The sequence below is a fragment of the Synchiropus splendidus genome, chromosome 18 (genome assembly GCF_027744825.2).
Source record: "Synchiropus splendidus isolate RoL2022-P1 chromosome 18, RoL_Sspl_1.0, whole genome shotgun sequence".
NCBI lineage: Eukaryota > Metazoa > Chordata > Actinopteri > Syngnathiformes > Callionymidae > Synchiropus > Synchiropus splendidus.
Genome location: NC_071351.1, coordinates 10941067 through 10961793, shown reverse-complemented (window position 1 = coordinate 10961793; position 20727 = coordinate 10941067). Strand labels below are relative to the sequence as shown.

Sequence of the window (20727 nt, the reverse complement as noted above, 5' to 3'; positions counted from 1 at the left end):
TCCGAAGTAACGCCAGTCAGACCAGTGCCGAGGACCTGGCGCTGTCGGTTCAATCAGCCTGGCGGCGACACCTGCGCAGCACCGGTCACTGGTGACGCAACACACGGCCCGCAGCGCGACTTGGACACCAGAGAGAAGTCACTCATAACATTATATAGAAACACGATCATTAGAAATGCATGTGTTATCCTGAATAAAACCCGGTGGCTGAAGTTTCTGTATTTTATTTCAGTGTCAGAACGCTACAGTTGACTTTACAACCCGCTGGTGCCACGGTGATAGCGCCCCCTATGGGGCCAAACACGTCGTTTTGAATAATAATTTTCTTTTCAGAACAGGAGAAAAAGTCAAGAGGAGGAGCAGACATGCATGACCAACACGTGACCCAGCCGTCGCCACTGTTCAAACGCAATGAAATCAAAGGAAAACAACCCAAACAGACTGTGTATCAAATATAAGTCGACAGCTAAACATAAGGTGGTGGAATGATTTGTGTGGATGGCGGTAAACTAAGTCAACAGAACCTTCTGGAGCCAGTGAAAGTGAGCGAAGGTCAATATTATGTTCTGACTTCTCTGCAGGCGAGAGAAGCTACCCCACTGTGTCCCCCTCATCTGACCTTGGAGAGGGAACCGTCCCACAGGAAGCATTGAAAGAGACTCACTGAAGAGAAACCACGTGAACAACAACGCAGAAAAAAAGAGCCATGTAAAGCTTGAGACATTCTTTCTGTTGCATTTCTTCCTCTGTCTTGATGGCCTGGCAGGAAGTGACATCACAGGGGAAGAAGATGCAGGGTGCTCCTCAGTCAGACTTCTTATCGCTGGTCGCCTGCAGACAGAAGACAGGTTGACACCGCAGGCGAGCGACAGGCTACAAACGTGTGAATGGATGGGACGAGCGGCTACGTTACATCACTACAACATGGCGGCAGCAGGGCAGACCAAACCCACCCCACTGCTGTCAGTCTATTTCTGTAAAGGCCTGAGTTTGCATGTGTAACTGTGGCGCTGCCGGGTTTAATCTCTGAACTCTGTTACCAGCAGCTTGCTGTGCTCGTCCAGCAGGCGGTCGTACTCCACCGTCAGGTTCTCAGCCTGCTTCTTCATGGCGCGGACGTCGCTGTCAGACTTCTGCAGGGCTGCTCAACACACACACACTTTTCAGCGGATTCTGAACCAACAACCGAAATAAACTGAGGGGAAAAACAACTCACCCTTCTTGGTGGTCTCCAGCTCCTCCTTCAGGGTCTTCACATCTTCTTTCAGAGTCTTGTTCTCCTCCTGGACTCCAGGTCCTTTCCTTCCAGCCTCTGGGACCTCGATCCCTGCATCTCTCAGTTTCTGGTGACGAACACAGCGGCAGCTTCTGAGCCATCACACGGGTCTGAGGGGCACTGTCAAGTCACTGCTTTTTCTCTTTGGCGCCAACCGTGATTCGACTGCTGCAGTGCATTATGACTCGACTTCAGGAAGGTGTATTTTTACCCAGCAGGTTGCTGTCATGGCTCAGAGCTGGGTGTGGACCAGCAGCTGCAGGCTCCAGCACCAGCACACCCGTTTCACACGCACCAACGGGGAGCTCTGCCATCTCATGAAGTGATTATTAGTGTACAGTGGGAGGAAACCGGAGTGGTCAGAGCTCTTCAGTTGGAACGGTGTCACTGCAGGAGTGTATTGCTAGAGCCCGTGTGCAGCTCAGTGGGTGACCTTGGTCGCATCTTGTCCACTCCTGCATGCTTCATCTAAAATGGAGCCAGTCCAGAGCAGTGGAGGAGTGCAGCTCAGGACAGTCCTGAGGGGAGCGGACAGCTGTGGGAGCTTGTCTGGCCACACGCCCACCCCTCTTGTCATCTTCCAGAGGTCAGGGGGAAAGATGCACGGCTTCAGCAGCGCAGACACAAACTTGCTACAGAATTATCTGGAAGCTCATGTCTTGGTTCCTGTGGAGAAGCATGGGGGTGGTCATGTGGCTCAGTTCAGAGTGATGGAGAGCAGCAGCTGCGGCGGCGCATCTCTGGAGAGCGTCTGCGCTCGTAAAACTGGACTTCACCACTCTCTGAACCAGCCCCGGAGGCATGAAGGCTCCGGCTCAGGAAGCCCGGGAGACCTTTAGAGACCATCCCCAGCAATGACTGGAGTCAACACCTCCTCCTGCTGAACTGCTGACAACTTATTTAACAGTTCTGAGCACAAGCTCTGAAGCTCCCATGCTGACGCTCAGCAAATAAATCATGAAAGAGGGCGCTGTCATCGTTGTGTGGAACATGTTTTTCAGTCAAAAGGGCCAAGGTTCACCTCAGACAACCCCAGCCTCCTGCTCCCATACACAGCGCCAGTCTTCCCAACCCTCCCTGACCTACATGTTTTCCATCCCAGTGGTGGTGAGTCCTCCACCTGATTCATGCACATGCCAAAGCTGGTCCAAGAGTGAGATGACTGGAATACAGCAATAAGCTGCGAGTCAGTATAGGGTTACATATTGACAGACAGCTGTCGGACGTTCTGAGGAGTAGAACATCTTATCGACACGTTATCTTTCTGAGGAATTACAGGACTCTGATACGACCTAATTCACAGGAGGAACTAAAAAACCAGCAGAAGACGAAAGTGTGATGCCTGCAGGTCAGGTCAGGTCAGCAACTGGTGCCTGCTGGTACCTAGCTAGGTTTCTATGGGTTTAAATTAAAAATACACGAAGCAACTGACCCAAGAAAATCTCTGTAAATGAGTCTCAAAAGCTACACTGAACGTTGTACCGTCTATACTACTAAACTGTGAGACCTCAGATGACTGTGCAGCCAGACTTGGCCATCCTGTCAAAAATAGAAGTCACTTTCAAAGAGCGTCTGTGTTCACGGTCATGGCTCCGAAAACACTCCAGCATTTAGTCGTGTATCAGTCCCAAAACTTTTCACAACTCCAGAGAAATGGATCTGCACCATGAACGAGGCTAAACCACAGACAGCAGGACCTACTAGGAAACTTTCAGTCTTGATGGCAGCAGGTGGGTAAAGCAGCCACAAACCACCCGGCCAAACTCATTAAAAGCAAATACTAGTTCATGACTTCCTTCATCCCTCACCATCAGTGACTTCTTTGTTTAGCTAGTTTGAGCTTCAGCGAACGTGGGAGGTCAAACGCAGGCGACGGTTGGGAACCTGTTGCAACACACATGTGGGGGGGTGTCGCACATGCATATGCTTCTACGTGTGCCTGCAGTTATAAAATGCACATTTACCAAAATAGTTCAGGACATTAGAAATACACTGAAGATAGAGGAGTCTGACAAGTGTCATTAATATTACAGATATATAATCTAAGAATGAATCAGTGATGTGTGTGTCACATGCACATGAAGCGACACTCTTCTTTTAGCCTGCAAGGACCAAGTGATCTCTTCAGCCCACAAAACCCCAGGTCAGATTACTACACTGTGTGTCTGTGCGCGTGAGTCTCTGGGCCACGTTTCAGTTTAGGGGCTTCATGTCCTTATTCAACATGGGAGCCTTGTTACAGATCAGTGCTGCCCTCTAGAGGAGACAAAAGACTCGCAAGAGTAGGAATGAAGCTCTGACAGCAGCAGCAGCAGCAGCAGCAGCAGCAGCAGTGCAGACTGAGAAGCCAACTTGATGTGGTGGGGTTTCATTCAAGTTACCTCTTGCAGCAGCTCATTCTCCTCCATGTACTTCTTGGCGGCATTGCTGGCGCCCTCTGCCTGCTTCTTGAAAGCTTCATTGGAGGCCATGAGAGTGGCCTGCTGGGACAGCAGAGTGGCCAGGCGGCGCAGCAGCCTGCACAGACCGGAGAGAGGCAAAACGCTTCACTTAGATTTCAATTCACACTTTGTTTATTTCATGCTGATGTGGAGAGAAAAGACTGCTTCTCTTGAACCTTATTAGCATAGATATACTCATGTCAACACACCAGATATACACTGATAGACTAGTATGGCAATGACTCCAGCATGGGACAGATAACGTTTGACATGAAATCTGGTAACCGCCGTAATAGTTTCTGGCAGCTGCTAAATCACATGCTGCGGTGAGTCACAGAGCAGCTGCTACACCCGGATCCATCACTGCGGCTCCCTGCATGGGGCCACATTTTCATGCATTTACTGGCCAACTCCCAAATTCTCAGGGTGTGTATGAAGCACTTCCATGCAGCGTGTTGGAGGCTGTAACAGTGTGCTGATGTTCCTCTATGCTGGTGAAATGTGGGGCGGAATGTTCAACTGCCAGATAAACAAGCAGTGGAGGAGGTTTGAGAACCAAAGCGTGGAGGTTAAGACGCTGTGTGACGCCTATCAAGGGGCCGAGCACTCGCCATGTGGCGGGTATTAAATAGGTCAGATCAACACCGTCTGGATTAAAGGCAACAAAAACGAGAGGTTTAATGTACAATACACTGTGAGGCATAAACATATCTTCACATGACTGTCAATGCTATAGCGTTGTAAAATATATACATATAAAAACAACTGTGTTGGATTAGACAACCTGGAAATGATAAGAGTAATGGATGTTTTAGAATGAGGAAATGAATTAATACAAGAAAAAATAACAGCTAATGCACAAGTGGAAAAAACTTGTTGTCAACATTATTCTCCACGAATGAACAGTATAACCACTTTACTAAATTGAATTGTGTTCTCTGATGGAGTTCACAGCAAACTTCAAGGCATTATGCTCTTTTTTGAGGGGCGAAAATAACAGCAAGACCACAGGACACTGTCACTTTGGTCTGACCAAGTACGGAAAATGATCCCCACCCTCCAGCAACAGGCCCTCTACCAATCACAGAGCACTCTGTCCCAAAGTGTACGAACCATGTTTGACCCCTTCTGAGTGGGCAAAAATAAAATGACACCTCGAAATCCTACCCGATCAGAAGCAGCGTACAGTTACTGAGAAGTTTTGTCAATGGAAACACACACAGGCATGCACAGTCACTCCACTGCTGTCAATGTCTGCTTTTAGATCTGTCAATTTGTCACCTTGTGTAAGAGTACTGTACTACAACTATACTGCACACACTCAGGGGGAGTGTTTTGTTTCAAGCTCAAACACCAATGCATATATTTTCCACTTATCACCGACATGTACAGAGCAACACAAAACCATGGAAAAATAAAAACATATTTTTAAGAGGTATTTAAAAGCAATGTTCTAGATGTCTGGGTTTTCATTGTGTTTAACTGCTGTGGTTACTTACAAACAAAGCAGCAGAGCAAAACCCGCAATGTACTCATTCCTCTGAGCTCTGAACAGTTTCATGTGGATGTGCTCGATGGCCGTTGGGTTGTTGGTCAGATCGACTTTCTCGGTCACACTGTACTTCCTCACCTCTCGGAAGGCATCTGCACACAATCCATGACACAGGGAATTTGAAATGCCTCTTAAGCTGCATCCAAGCATGAATTTCTGTTGACAAATAGACTGGCAAATTATTCTTCTCATCAAAATACATACATATGTGTTTATTATTGCATTAGCAGATGCAGGAAAAAAAATAGTAAAATTGAATTTTTTTGTGCTTGTTTGTATTTGCAGAGTGAAATCTCACACTTGAAGAATTGCTAGAACAATAACATCCAAAACCTGAGCTCAGATTTGGTCATTCCCCATTCAATGCCACTAATTCTCACTCTGTCTTGTCACCATGTCACTCTGGTATTTGGGGAATGGACCAAAAATAAGTCCAAAACCATATAAAAAACACATGTTTATGGTTCATCCTAAATTCCATCGCTGTCACAGACCACCATGCCTACCGATGAGCAGGAAAACCAAGATGGCCATGGCCACCATGAACGACGTGTTTCCATAGAGAGCAATAGCCTGGACAATGCGAGACTTGAAGATCTTATTCCACCTGGAGGATCAAAACACATCATCAGAGCCATGGACAAGGTCGTTCCACTTTTATAAATCTGAAGAGTTGGCTACATCTAGTGGTCAGATTCAGCAACTACATCTACATTTATTTAAAAAAAAGCCTTGATTCTGAATGGCTCGAAGTTCAGTTATATGCATCAGTACTGTCTTCATTATTAAGACTAAGGATGGATAGATGGATAGATAGATAGATAGATAGATGTACAATATGGTGACTACATTTTGACAATGCTGTACTGAAAAGAAGACATACTGGTGTTTGTTCTGAAATAATCAAACATAATTGTATTTCAGTGAGTCAGGAGGTCAGATGCATCATGAGCTAATCTCATTGACACAAAGGTGCTCTGTGTTCCAGTAAGTACCATTAGACCAGGGAGTGAAGGTAGATAAGCTCAGCAGCTGAACGTGAAGGAAGATCTTTGCAAAAAGGTTCACAGTGATTGAATTATATAAGCGGAGAAAACAAATGCAGCTTTTACACTTCTTCAAAACTGTTACACCATTTCTATAACGTGCAGTACACTTAATGACCTTACAAAGAAGAAGACGTTTAAATAAAATATAAAAAGGTTGACACCAAGAAGAAGAGAATCTCAAGCATAGATTGGGACTCACCTCTTTGGGGATATAAAAGGAATACAGAGAAGCAGAACCAGAAACACTTCGACGTAAAGGAAAGTGGCCACAGCTGTCCACTGCAGACTCATTGTGGCTCTGTAACAAACAATAAATCAAATTTATATATTGGTCATCAAGAACTCACAACAACAGAAAGAGTGTTGACAGAAAGAGTTTGTGAGTGAATGACTGACTGTGTGTGTGCTTAGTTACATTAATCCCCCCATGTCACCAGTAACCCACCACCATATTGGGAATAGAAAACGAAAGTAAATATTCATCCATTCCCACAAAACTTAATTCGCAAATTGATGAGAAAGAAAAATATAAAAATAAAGAATCAGAATAACTGATAAGACAGCAATACTAGAGACAGAACATGAACAATGTTCTTCCCACATGCAGAACATCTAAAGCTGACTGTACACAACTGAAGCTGGAAGACCACTTCTGGACTAAGAACTCCTAAATCCATAAGAAAGTAAACAAATAAGCGCTCGATCAGCGACTAGAAAAGCAGTAACAAATTGGCAAAGGAGGTGAGTCACGGCTCAGTCAGAGCAGGGGGCGTGGCAGCCAGCTCATGCAATGCTGCAACAGCTCAGCAACTCTGTTTTACTGTCGTAGCTTCAATCGTCCTGCAGCCGATTACTTTGGAATTTGACTTAAAATAAAGGGTGATGAAGCCCGCGTGAACAGGAAGCGCCTCCCAATTGAATCGACACATTTTTCGAGCTGGATGACTTTGCATACCAAAACGCACGATGGCTATAAAGCCAGTCTGTTCAGTACTGTAAATTTGAGGGGACTTGAAATCAGAGCTCCCTTTGCTTTCATCACATGGTTTCGCTGGATTTTGACGTCCATACGTGAAACGCGGACACCACTAACTAACCTGGTTTAAACACCGGTTATCCCATCACTCATAAATACGAACCTTTATATTTTTAATCTAGAATATAAACAAACAGGTCTGTTTTAACAACAATTCGTTATTATTAACAACGGGTGGACTTGCATGAGGACCCGATCTGTTGACAAAAGTTACAGTTAGCATGCTATGCACACTTAAGCTGTGGGTTGAGCTGGGTAAATATTACAAAGGCAGCGAAGCAGTCTGCAGTTCAGACTCACCTCGAAAACGTTCACGAATCAACTTTTAAAAGACCCAAGTCTTTCTGGGATGCCTGGAGACCCACACCTGGGCTTGACAGGTAGCTTAGCTCCACTAGCCAACGTCACCGTGGAACTGCTTCCTGTTTCCTGTGCAAAACGCCAGCTCACCCGGATACCGTCACATAATTGGCTGAACGCAACAAATGGGCGTGGCCACATGTGAAAAACAAAAATCAAAACAAATCCCCCACAACTTAACATTTTCTTTATCTGGTGCGAATGGATAAATCATGATACAGACTCATCTCTTCTTTTTGTGTGGTAAATGAAGTCATTATAAATGAAAACATACGGTTGTGCTTATATACTATACCCGCAGAGGGAGACAAAAGTCTACAAAACACGGCTGACCAACTACACTGCTCGACACGAAAAACAAAGACTTCTCACTCTGGTATTTCCATTTAAGATGTTTATTATTGTTAAATTGAGCATCAGAATGATTATATCGTAACATATATTGATATTGCGGACTAACTACTAAAAGATTCCCAGCAAAGCAGAGCATTTTTTCACTTAAAGATGCATCAATTCATTCTCTTCTGCTTGCTGTTAGGAAAACTAGCAGAACACATTGGAAATGCATAAAACAACTAAGAGCCTTCAGTAGGGCTTGTTTTCCATTTCCATCTATGGTAAGAAAAAAGGAACAGTTTAAAACTGCTTATTATAAAATTAATTCATTTTGTTGGTCAGTGCAGCAGACTGGAATCAGTGTAATGAATAGATCGATGTGGATTTCAACAGAGACGTCAGTTTAAGCAAGGAGACATCTATATTGACCACCAAAGATATGCAAGCAGGACCCTTCTGTCCCAGTTGCTCATGAAGCAGAAAACCACCCACAGTGTTTGCTCATAAAAACCTCAATTCTCATAAAGGCTTTTCCCCAGTCTCCGGTTTTTATGTTTTATTTGTCCCTTTCTCTGTTGTTGACCCTGTTTTACTCATAACCCCGCTGCCCCTCCCTTTCCGACCCCCTCCTCAGTTCCCCAGTCACCCTAAATCACACAATAAACCTTGTTAAGAGGTTTGCTCCTGTCACCATGAAGAGCGCAGTTCGACAGGGTGAGCAGGATGTCTCATTGGCTCCTAGAAATTTGCGCAAGACCAATGGCAAACTGGATAAAAGAATAATATTTTAATAGCAGCAGTGGCGAACTGTAGAAGTAATGGAGGGATGAATTAGTCATTGTGCACTCTCAAGACACTTCCTCAGCAGGGTCAACTATTTTAGTGCTCCGTCTCATTGTGCTTTTATACCAAATAAGGAGTGATGTATATGTATCTTCCTGACATAGGTAAAATGGATAAGCAGAAAGAAGGATGGACAAAGTGACAGTGAGGAAGCAACGGAATTTTAGAAAGGAAGGACGTTCTAGGAAGTAAGGTTAAATTCAAAATCATCATGTCCAAAAAGGCAGAAAAATTTGGTGGAGTAGGGGTGTAACAAAGAAAAAGAAGAGGGAGAAGTAGAAAACAAATGAGATGAAGGATCAAAGGAAGGGACATGGAGAGAATTATAGAAATAAGGTAGTGAAAAAGGACAAGCAAAGAATAGATTTTGAATTCTCGGCTGTATGACTGGAAGGAGTGGATGACAGGTGAATGGGTTGGATGGAAAGCAGGATGAACATGTGAATGAACCGAAGTGATTCATCGAGGTCACTAGACTTCTCCTCATATTCCACATCATCACAGGACTACAGACCTCAGTCCATGTCTTTAATATTTCATTGAAGAAGCTTCTCAAGTGTCATCTATTCTAACAGAATTATATTTTGGAGCCATCGATTAGCTGAGCATTAAGGCAAAGAGGCGAAACCCCCGAGTGTGTTGTTATCAGGAGTGTGCAGCACCCCTGATGCTGGCAGAGCCCAGGCAGTTCACACAGCGGCTAATGTGTCCTGCTGGAGTGTGTGTTTGAGTCATGGTGCATGGATAAAAAGATTAGGAAATACAGCCACCAGCAGCAAGAATGGACATCTCCGAGAGAGAGAGAGAAGGGAGGCAGGGTGGGGGGAGTGCAGAGGAGAGCACAGGGAAGCTGGGAAATATTGGGGATGACTCAAACCTGGGAGTGAAAAGGACTGCCAAGGATGACCATGACAATGAGAAACAGAAAATGAGTAGTACCTAAAGTTTTATGATGTAACTCAAAGTGCTGAGAGAAAAAAGTAATGTGGCTGGCTGACTGGATGATGGATGTGAAATACACTGGTTGGATGACTGAGTTTGGATAGGATGGATTCAATCAGTGACTGAGGATGGATGTATAGACAGATTGTGTGGAAGGTTGAGTCAATGGATGAACAGATTAATGGATGGGTGCGAGGAACAGGTAAGTTAGAGGGATGTCTGGCTCTGCAGATGCTCAACAGAAGATGGACAGATGACTGGTGAGATGATGAACTGAAGGTTGATGGAGGACAGACAAATAAGAGGTGGATTATGGATGGATCAAACCAATGAAAAAAATCAATGGTGTGTCATGTCAATGGGAGGTGAATGGTCATATGACATATGCATTGATTGATAGACGAATGAAAGATAGATGTAAAACCAAGCACGGTATACACTGGCACGGCTCGGAGAAGTGCTCAGTTTGATGACTGCAACAGTGGTGAGAAAACATTGCTGTTTTGACCCTGGTGAAGCTGAACAAATCTATTTATGTGCATGTTGCTCTTCAATTTCAAACTGAGTTTAGGTTTCATATTATTTATTTATCCTACTTTGTCTGCTGCTGCTTTCAGATCATCTACCCTCGGGATGCTCAGCTACTTCTGTTGCAGTATTTTGGAGCCCCAGAGGAAGCTGCTACTGACACCATCTTAATACTGCCATGATCATAAAGTTGAATAATAAAAAGAAATCTCTGCAAATCATTGATGTGACCATTAAAGATCAGACCCCCCGCACACTGTGCGGTCACCGTGCTGCACCAAAAGTGGGTATTGATGGAAGCTTAATCTCATGACAATGTGACTGATAGTAGCTTGGGATGGAATAGCAGGAGCTTTCACAATCGTCATGAGCAGGAGAATCACAAAAACTTCACAGTTGAAACATACAGTAAAACTTAGAGCAATGACTGAGATTTTAGACCTTGTTAGGGAGCAAACACTTCATTGAGTTCAGGACTTCATTTGTACAAAGGACAAGCCACTATTTATGCTCTTCCCATAGCTATTCATTTTTCAACTCCCACACTTTAGAACACAATATGGCCGATGCTGCCAAACATCAGCTCCGGGCCATGAAAACATGGAGAACCAGCTCCTCTCTGATGTTGTGTAAAATAAAAATGAACTGTCTGTCTGAGCGAACCAGATGATTTTAAATGATGACCAGACTTCATTTATTAAACATAACCCAGATTGTCATGTGACCGGCTGCCACCAGGTCATAAATGATGCAGCAGCTCGACCTGCTCGGCTGTTGCCAGGCGGTTTAAACCCGACCGCTCCTGGGAGTTGTTTACCGCTCAGGCTGACTTCTTAATAAAGTCAGATATTCATGTATTTGTCTGGCATTATCGGTTAATGCATGCGAGTCTACTTCACCGTCACAGACTGCTGAATGGATCAGCCCAATTATATTAGAACCCTTCATAATCATATAAAAATGTAGCTTTACTTGCTTATCATTCACCTGGTCTCTGGAAACACGATTAGATGGGAGGTCTGGTTTTGCTCCGCAGCATCAGGTTGTCTAGTCGGCAGTGACAAGGAGACATCTCAACATCAACATGGCTGCATGTCTTTCTGAAAACAACATATTGAGAAGACTATTTTCAGTACACCAAAAATGACTTTTCCAATATAATGTGGAGTAGGATGTTCTTCTAGGTTCACAGGGGGCACACAGAGACAGTTCATTGCTCCCACGGGCCGTGATAAAAACTGACATAACATTTCTAGGAGTTGATTTTCAGCAACGGTGATGTCAGCAGACTCACTAAAGGAGATGGTCTGGTTCACACACAGACAGAGTCTCCAAGCAGTCTGCATCATCCGTAACATCCTGTGATCTCTGACCGATGGAGACATGTTTTGGGGATGACATCACCGCACCGGGATAGTGAGGTCATCCTGTAGATATTACAGTTGGAGGCAGCACGAACATAGAATATTCTATGTTAGTGCAAGTGCGTCCACTCAGTCTGGATCATCATTAATACATGCGATCATTTCCACTCAGTGTTTTAGACCTCACATCTGATTTTTGTCACATCTGCAAAGCTTTTTATGGGGATGGGCATGAAAAATAGAAGAGGTTGATTCAAGACTAAACACACTGCGTCTGGCTTTATCAATCAGCTGTGACTGAACAACTCAAGTTGGACTTGAATCCAGGCACAGGCAGACGATAATTAGTATTGAACTGTACAGTTTAAAAAAATAGCTTCCACACAGAGTAGCTGAGACTCCACTTCCCTGAAACCCTGAATACTAATAAGTACAAATGAATAAGAAGAAGATGATGAAGATGGCTCTATAGCTAGAATGGACAGAATTACGATGATGAATAAATTGCTGCTGTCCCATACATTAAGACTTTTATACTTGACAGGTCTTGTTAAACAAAACTAGCTTGCTGCTTCCTACTTCCGCCCAGTGATTTATGGTTCACCTTAACAGCCCTTAGTCTAACCTCAGCATTGCTCCAGCTGCTGATATACATGACAAAACGGTGCCATGAGTCGTGGAAGTGAACATAACCGATTCTGACAGAGTTTGTTTTCCACATTTTAGGTTTCAAATTTCACTCCCGGCTGCATGGTGAGGAAGCGGTTAGTGCCTTACAGTAAGAAGGTCATAGGCTGCAGCTTCAGGCTTGTCTGCATGGGGTTTCTCAGTTCTTCTACAGGCACTCCGGTTTCTCCCACAGTCCACAAATGTGTAGAGATTAATTGCTGACTCTAAATGGCCATAATAAGGATTATTATATAACAATGAGTGCGTGTGAATGTTTGTTCGTCACCTGGCTTCCCCGGACCTCTTGTCCCAGTTGCTGGGGATTTGACTCACCTAAAACACACATTGGAAACTGAATTTAAGTTAAACAGCTTGTACATTTTTTCATTCTTGAAAAAAGCAGCAGATGGGAAGCGAGGGACAGTTGCCACAGAAATTTTGGACAGACTACTTAAACATCTAAAGCAACATTTACAAAAGATAAAAAGTCTGAAAACACAAATTATTGTAACGCAGCCAAGGACTGAGGCGTTGCAGCTTAGTTTTCACAAGTAATTACTTCTAACTGAGACTTTAACGGCCATAAAAATCATCCAATCTTATGCATAAATATACTTATCATACAGTAGCATGGTCTGATTCAGGTGAACTGTCCCTTATCACTGCCTAGCTGCCGTGTGTGCTTTCAGCTTTGTCATGTGCAACGAGTAGTGATGAGATCTTGGCGCCACCAAACCCCAAACTCCTCACCCCAGAAATTCACCTGTAGTAAATCAAGCCTAAAATGTGTTATTATGATAATCCATGCTCTGTTGCTGCCTCTCTACCATCACTGGCCGACGCTGTCAATCACAGTTCCACCGTCCCGGCTGCTCTCCATCACACTCACACTCCTATTCAGCTGCTGTCAGTCACCGACTGCAATGAATCACCTACGAATTTGATGGGTTTTACATCATCAATCAAAGTGCTGTGTCATTTCTTAGTAAACAAAACATTAAGGAGACACAGCCCAGTAATGCAGGACGCAGCCCATATACTGATATTGAATGTGTAACATTGTAGAAGTAGCTGAACCAGAATAATGTTTGGACCAACCTCTCACATAAAACAACACTGTCAAAGCGCACATGTAGAGACCTGTAGTTAGTGTTACTGTGCTACTGGAGCTACCAGCAATGCGAAATAGCCTTTGAAAATCTAATAATTAGTTTGTGGGTTGAGGCTCCATTGCAAGTTCGTCCATCCATCACATCGCGTGTCCTTTTCAGCATCAGTGAGCGCTAGTTTTATCAGCTGAGAGGGAAACAATGCAACACAAACACACAATGAGGGCAGCGACATGAGAAGAAAACCAAGTGTGATGTGTAAGTGTGTGTGTGTGTATGCTGGGACTGCTGCCCATGAAGTCTCATTAATTTGGTGGCAACAGGCCCACTGGACGACGGACAGAGGACTAAACCTTCTGCTGATGAAGCCGTGTTCAAACACCCGCCGACAAAACTGTTTCACTCTGTTCCGCTGGAACTTTCAGGTGTGTGCTCTTTGATAACAACTCTTTTATATTCTGTTTTTTTTTCCTGTTTTGGCTGACTCACAAACAACTTATGAATTCCAAGTATGAATTGGAACCATGAGCTGCCCAAATTGACCATAATGCACATTGTTCACTATGTTTTTCCATTTCTTGGGCTTTGGCCTGGAGGGAACAAGTAGCACAGACTGTGCTACTTGTGGTGGAGCTGACTCCGTGGCCTCATCCATCCATGTGGTGTGGCACAATCGCCATGGGTTTCAACTATACAATACCTCAATACGATTAAAGCACAGATAAATAAATAGTCCTCCAGGACTTAACTGTGCTCACTACGCCCCCATGTTCCACCGCTACTCTGACCGCAGCAGGCCCCAGATCTCCATAACCCGAGAAACCTCTTCCAATCTTCCTAATGACCCTAGGAGCCATGTTCTATTTGACCTTTGTCACTCACAAATCTAAGACTAAGTTGCCCATATATGGAGATGGGTCACATGGGCCTGGACCTGAAGCGAGGCCACAACGTGTATCTGTTCTCTTGTTGGCTCCCCGCCTGCAAAAGAGGTCATTAGGCTACATTGCGGAGGGGATTGGGCAGCAGTCAAGAGTGGAGGCGGTCCGGATTCCTGAGAAGAATCTAAGCACACCAACAAAAACATGACAGCTAATGCCACCAAGCTCTTATCATGGTTTCATTCATTACAGAGTGTAAAGGCTTAGGGACAAACAAGAAGGCAGTTCAAGAGTCAGCGTTATCACTTTGGTGCCTGCTCAATCTCACCAACGATCATAAGTATGGACTGTGTTTCACCACTAGAATGTGAAACTAGAGCTCATGGTTTGATATTGATCTGAAGTTTCACAGAGGGGAAAAAAGGGATAAATCCAATTCCACTTGAGGAGTCTGATGGCTTTGTCAGAAAACTTGATAGCACGGACAAAAACGCCCTTCACTCACACGTAAAAATCCTCATCTGAAAAGTGGGCTTTCCATTAGTCGCTGACTCAGGTTCGTCATCATTTCTGTTCCGTTTTGTTGCTGTGGCGACCACGTCATGTGATGGACAGGAATGCTGCAGCAGATCAATTAAATCCTCATCTGTTCATCTTAATTGATTGATTAGGGGCTCTAATGGACGCCACCCTTAATGAGCCATTAGCTAATTGGGTGGAGGGCCAGGAGGGGACGGAGCGGTGTGTTGCTGCTACTTTCATTACCGCCATGACAGTCATATTCAGCCAATTGATGACTTGGCCAAGATTTTTTGGGACAGCAGAGTAACTGACAGTCAAGAAAACTCTCAGGAAAAGGATGGTAATACGGAAGGCTCTTTTAACACAGCACATGTTTATATCATATTTTGATTCCACGCTATGTCACTTGGAAAACCTGACTGAACTCAAAGCAACACAGTTCAATGTTTAAAGCTGACTAGAGGCTTGAGAGGTTCTGTGAGTTAACATCAGTGCAAGTACCAAGTCATGGCAGGACATTTTGAATCAAGAAAAGGTCGCTTCAACCTGTTTTATTCAGAGTTAACTCAAACTCTTCCACAACTTTCTTTGGCTAACAAACAATAACTCCCAGACTCTATAGTCTAATCTCTCGATAGATCCTACTGTGGGAATCTGGCAATAGCTTGGTCTTCAGAGACATTGTATTGTGGTTTCTCTCACTTTTCAAACTTCAAATAACATTTTGAAATTCTTTGTAGAATGATGAAATAAGTAATGTTGACACCAACTGTGTAGCCGCCGTCTCTTGGAAACTGTCCTCCGGAGGGTTTCTGGGTATTTTCATCTTAATGCGAGCCTCATTACGATCAGAGCGCGGGTCTGGTACAGTCTACTCCCAGGACGGCTAGTCTCTCGCTTTGGAGCGCAACTTCAAACCACGTTCATGCTTTCTTTTTCATTCGATTTAAAATATTGTTTGTGATCTAAAAACATAAAACTCAGCAGGGTTTATCTCAGGCGTACATTTTGAAACCACTCCAGAAATGAAACATGTCGGTTTAATTGCGGCCTAAACAAGTAGCTAGGATCCTGAGGGGGCGCAAGGCTTCTGTGACCGCCGATGCAATTAACAGCATGTTGGTCCTTTAGCTTGAAGAGTTGTGCTTCAGTTGAGCCGTAAAGGAAGAACATTTTCCGTTCTTCGAAGGACTAACAGCTCATTAGAAGGGAAACATTTGAAGCATGAACAGTAACTCACTGTCTGCATGTTGAGCCCACCCTTAATAATAATGGCAATAGAACTTCCACATAATAAAAACATGCAGACGACTTGCGATTCAGAGTCCAGATCAAATGGTGTCAGCAGAAGGCTGACCATATGTAGCCATTGGAAGTGTGATACTGTTTCATGACAAGGACTGAGTAAGTGCTGGGCAAGGATGTGTGTGGGTTTACCCTGCCTCCAAGTCTACTTCCCTCATACTGTCAAAATGAAGTGTAGTAACAAAATAATTCTGCAGATTCATAGAAACGTGAGATCATCCAGCAACAACGTTCTTAAATGAAGCAGAGAAGCGCTGTGTAATGGTTAGGTCAAGACTCTCCTGAGTCAAAATCAAGTCCATAAATCCAGGAAGACCGACAGTGATAAGGTCAAGCATTGCCGGCTCTGACTTCTGACGTCCACGGAATGAAAGACAATTGCCACTATAACACAGTTTATAGGTGTTGCTTCACAACACACATGAATCTTTCATTTTCTAACGTAATGACCTCTGTAAATGATGATCGATGTCCTAATGACAGGAGACAAATGAAACAAATCCACAACATCATCAGCAGCTCTATTATTACGGTGCAAGGTCATAGTTTGAGTCCAGTTGTCTCTTTCATGAGTGAAGTCGCTACACATTCATTGACAGTCATGGATCATTATTATTGGTGGACAACCTAGGGGTGATGCCCTTGAAAGCAGAAGGATCTTCAATCACGAGGTTTAACCTTGGCAACATCAGTCATAACATTATGACCAGGTGACTTGTATATATGTGCTGACACTGATCTAATTTTACAGACATTCATCTTTTAATCTGAAAACAATGATCTTTAAAGTTGAAATAAATCTGGCTGCAATACATGAAAACACAACTTGATAACCAGCACTCCACAGTTAAAGCTTTAAAGTGGTGAGTCAATGACTGTTGGTTTGTTTTAAAAAAAAATGGGAGAAAAGGCGTGCTTTAGAATTTTGGGAATATTTTGAGTTTGGGGGAGGGAATAAAACAATTTCATTTCAAATCTGTCAAGTTAAAGGTCAGTGAGGGAGGAAATCAGAACACACCATTCCAGGATATTGTTCATCCTTCCTGTTTTTATATGGAACATTTATTAAGTCATTCACCCTCCTTTAACAAAACACACAGTAGTGCAAAATGGTGACAAAACTGTTTCAAACATCTCAGTGTAATACTAAAAAAAGATAATTCATTCAGGTGTTTTCGTATCACTGTCATGTCAAATCACTCTTTTATTGAGAGTGTTTGTTTAAGGGGAGTCCCTGAGGCATTGAGGGAGTGGTCCTTGCTTCCATTCATAATTCATTATTATCTTGGGTGGAGGCCTGTGGAAGAATATTTTTGGTATTATGGAGACCAGAAGCATCTGTTCTCTGGGCCATTATCATTCTGTGTGTCAGTTCGATTTTAGGGGGACTACTTTTTTGAAGAAATTATTTATAATGTGTTTTTTTTTCAAGGCCTGACATGAAAGAAATTCATCTAATTTCCATATCTCGTTTTGCAATGGTTCATGTGACAGTAATTTCATATATCCTATGTTGTGTTGATGCTCTGTCCTTTCACTCTGCCCTTGGCAAGCAAGGCAGACCATCTTTCTTTCCCCTTTGGAGCCCTGTACTCCAACTGTACAATCTTTTTGGGTTTGATTATTCCAGTGTGTCCCTCAACTCCCTCCTGGCTGCTCATTCGGAATGCAGTTGCTCGACTTGAACCTGACCAAATTCCCCAACACTGCTCCTTTCGCTGGCCACCACTTGCAGCATCCATCAAAGTCGACGCTTTCATCGAGTGCACATCACTAGATCAGGACTTGCCAGCTGTTACATCCAGGACATTAAACCATTTCTGAAATCTATGATAAAGCAGAAGAGTACTAGTCCAAACTGGTCACACAACTATCATTTTTATATGGACAAGCCTTTACATTTCATAATGTAGCTCAATTAATTTAAGCAAAAACACACCGTGTCAACCAGTGAACTCCAGCGGAGTCTGATCTCGAACATGGCGCTGTATTACGAGAACATCATGACCACAGATCCAACTTAATCAGATTAGATTAGATTAGATGGCCTCAGACTCATGTACTGACAGAAACCAAATTACTTAACACCATGATACAGAAGATCATACACAACTAGACTATAATAGCTCACATACAATACTTACCCCGCTGTTTTAACTTTACCTCTTAGAATAAGCAGCCGCAGGTTCAGGGGCTGCTGAACTGGCATGACGCAAAACTTTCCCCTCCGGTTTCCAGGAGCAGCCAAGTCCTGAAAAAGTTCAACTCGGGGTTAGAAAATAAAGATCCAGCCACCAGCATGATTTTCTGCTGATGAAGTCAAAGATGTATTTCTGAACTCACAATCTAATTAAAGCTGCTGGAGGAGAAAATAATATTCCCTCGGAAGACTAATTAACAACCAGGGTTGAGCTGCTGACTAACAGACACTGTGATCACTTGTTAGATAGTTTGAAAATAGATTATGGAGACCCTGGTTGCACAGAGATGAGCGGTGAATTACTCATTAGGACTTAATGAGAACATGTCTTATGAGCTTGAGCTTCTAATAGGCAGGTGGGACAAAAGGTCACAATGAAAAACAGGTGACCAAACAATTTTAGCTGAACTCAAATGGAATATAATAAATAATAATACATATAATAACATTGTGCTTCTTTGTCCACCTCCTTCCTTCCGTCGCGGAGGCATTCAGAGCAAGCAAGCCCAAACTTCCCGATGCGTACAAACCTCCTCCAGCTCTTCCCGGGCGATCCCGAGGCGTTCCCGGGCCAGACTGGAGACATAATCTCTACAGTGAGTCCTGGGTCTTCCCCGGGGTCTCCTCCCGGTAGGACATGCCCGGAACACCTTCCCAAGGAGGCGTCCATCCGGATCAGATGCCTGAGCCACCTCAGCTGGTTCCTCTCGATGTGGAGGAGCAGCGGCTCCACCCCGAGCTCCTCCCGGATGACCGAACTCCTCACCCTATCTCTAAGGGTGCACCCAGCCACCCTGCGGAGGAAACTCATCCCAGCCGCTTGTATCCGCGATCTCATCCTTTCGGTCATGACCCAAAGCTCGTGACCATAGGTGAGGGTGGGAACGTAGATCGATCGGTACATCGAGAGCTTCGTCTTGTGACTCAGCTCCCTCTTCACCACGACGGTCCGAAACAGCGACCGCATTACTGCTGCCGCTGCACCAACCTGTCTATCAATCTCACGCTCCCCTTTTCCCTCACTCGAAAACAAGACCCTGAGATACTTGAACTCCACCACTTGGGGCAAGAACTCTTCACCGACCCGGAGAGAGCAAACCACCTTATTCCGGTCGAGAACCATGGCCTCAGACTTGGAGGTGCTGAACCTCATCCTGCCCGCTTCACACTCGAGTGCATGCTGAAGGTCCCGGTCCGATGAGGCCAGCAGAACAACATCGCCCGCAAATAGCAGAGATGAAATTCTGTGGTTCCCGAACCGGATCCCCTCCGACCCCTGGCTGCGCCTAGAAATTCTGTCCATAAAAGAAATGAACAGAACCAGTGACAAAGGGCAGCCCTGGCGGAGGCCAACATGCACCGGGAACAAGTCTGATTTACTGGCGGCAATGCGAACCATGCTCCTGCTCCGGTCATACAAGGACCGGACAGCCCCGAGCAGAGGGCCCAGTACTCCATATTCCCGGAGCACCCCTGGCAGGACACCACGAGGGACACGGTCGAACGCCTTCTCCAAATCCACAATGTGCTCCTTTGTCTTACTGAGAAATCATTTTCTCCAAACTAAATTTTTGTACTATATTATTACAAGTAATCACACATCACTGGAGAACAAATGTGCTTCCAACAAACTTGCTAAAACAGCAGTTGAATAAATGGGTTTGACAGCAGAACTACTGAAATAAAGCAAACAAAATCTGTATACGCCAAAACACAAAGAAAGAAATCACGCAATAAAAATGCTAATAGCATTAGCTACTGTACCTCCGCTCGCTCGTCCTGTCAAACCAGAGAGAACGATAAAAGGAGTGAATTGCAAAAGACAATATGTTTTGATATAGCAGCCACAAACATCAGCAGAAAAACGAAAAACACGCTGACGACTGAAATTATGAGTGAAATGTGTGAGTTAGTGCGTGTGCGAGCTGCAGCAGGAGTAGCGACGGAAGCCATGACTCATCGTTTTTTTTTACCGTTTATGATTAGCAGTTCATTTGGGAGAGTGGCTGTGAGTGTGTGTGTGGTACCTGGAGATGCTGACTTCGCGGCGGGTTTAACTGGCAGCGGCGTCTGACTCAGGACTTTAAGCGCTCGCATCCAGCACTAATCTTTAAAACAAAGCTAATTTGTCTCCGGTACCAGCTCGTCAAGGTACCGGCGCCTACAGTGGTCCCGCCCACCGGTGGCCTAACACGGAACTGTCAGGATTGATGGACAGCTGAGGCGGCCGCTCGCTCTCATGTATCCATAGATGTTTTGTTTATGAAAATAAAAGTCAGAAAAATCGACAGTTATCTCAGGTTATGTTTGGATT

General features: G+C 44.3%; 1 protein-coding gene across 5 annotated transcripts; it reads right to left on the bottom strand.

The window, feature by feature from the left end:
- Nucleotides 1–208: 208 nt before the first annotated feature.
- Nucleotides 209–20588, bottom strand: bcap31 (B cell receptor associated protein 31). 5 transcript variants are annotated; one of them, XM_053850130.1, is made up of 12 exons: nucleotides 20441–20495; nucleotides 18377–18464; nucleotides 12683–12729; nucleotides 12505–12620; nucleotides 11351–11463; nucleotides 6518–6616; nucleotides 5776–5876; nucleotides 5217–5361; nucleotides 3658–3793; nucleotides 1217–1343; nucleotides 1041–1141; nucleotides 209–831 (listed from the first exon to the last, which is right to left on the bottom strand). In XM_053850130.1, exons 6-12 carry the CDS (start codon nucleotides 6607–6609, stop codon nucleotides 805–807), a joined length of 729 nt encoding a protein of 242 aa, XP_053706105.1. In that variant the 5' UTR covers nucleotides 6610–6616; nucleotides 11351–11463; nucleotides 12505–12620; nucleotides 12683–12729; nucleotides 18377–18464; nucleotides 20441–20495; the 3' UTR covers nucleotides 209–804. The 5 variants fall into 5 exon arrangements, with proteins under 5 accessions (XP_053706105.1, XP_053706106.1, XP_053706103.1 ...); XM_053850131.1 differs by lacking the exon at nucleotides 12505–12620; XM_053850128.1 differs by lacking the exons at nucleotides 12505–12620; nucleotides 12683–12729 and having other exon boundaries at nucleotides 11351–11410; nucleotides 20441–20588.
- Between the last annotated feature and the right edge of the window lie 139 nt (nucleotides 20589–20727).

What these genes read in the sequence shown, in the direction of transcription:
- bcap31 (XM_053850128.1), bottom strand. Translation starts at nt 20,510, where the DNA reads ATGCGAGCGCTTAAAGTCCTGAGTCAGACGCCGCTGCCAGTTAAACCC. An exon ending in CCTTTTATATCCCCAAAGAG is followed by an intron (nt 5,877 to 6,517) that starts GTGAGTCCCAAT and finishes TTGATCCTCCAG; the next exon opens with GTGGAATAAGATCTTCAAGT. An exon ending in CTTGGTTTTCCTGCTCATCG is followed by an intron (nt 5,362 to 5,775) that starts GTAGGCATGGTG and finishes GATTGTGTGCAG; the next exon opens with ATGCCTTCCGAGAGGTGAGG.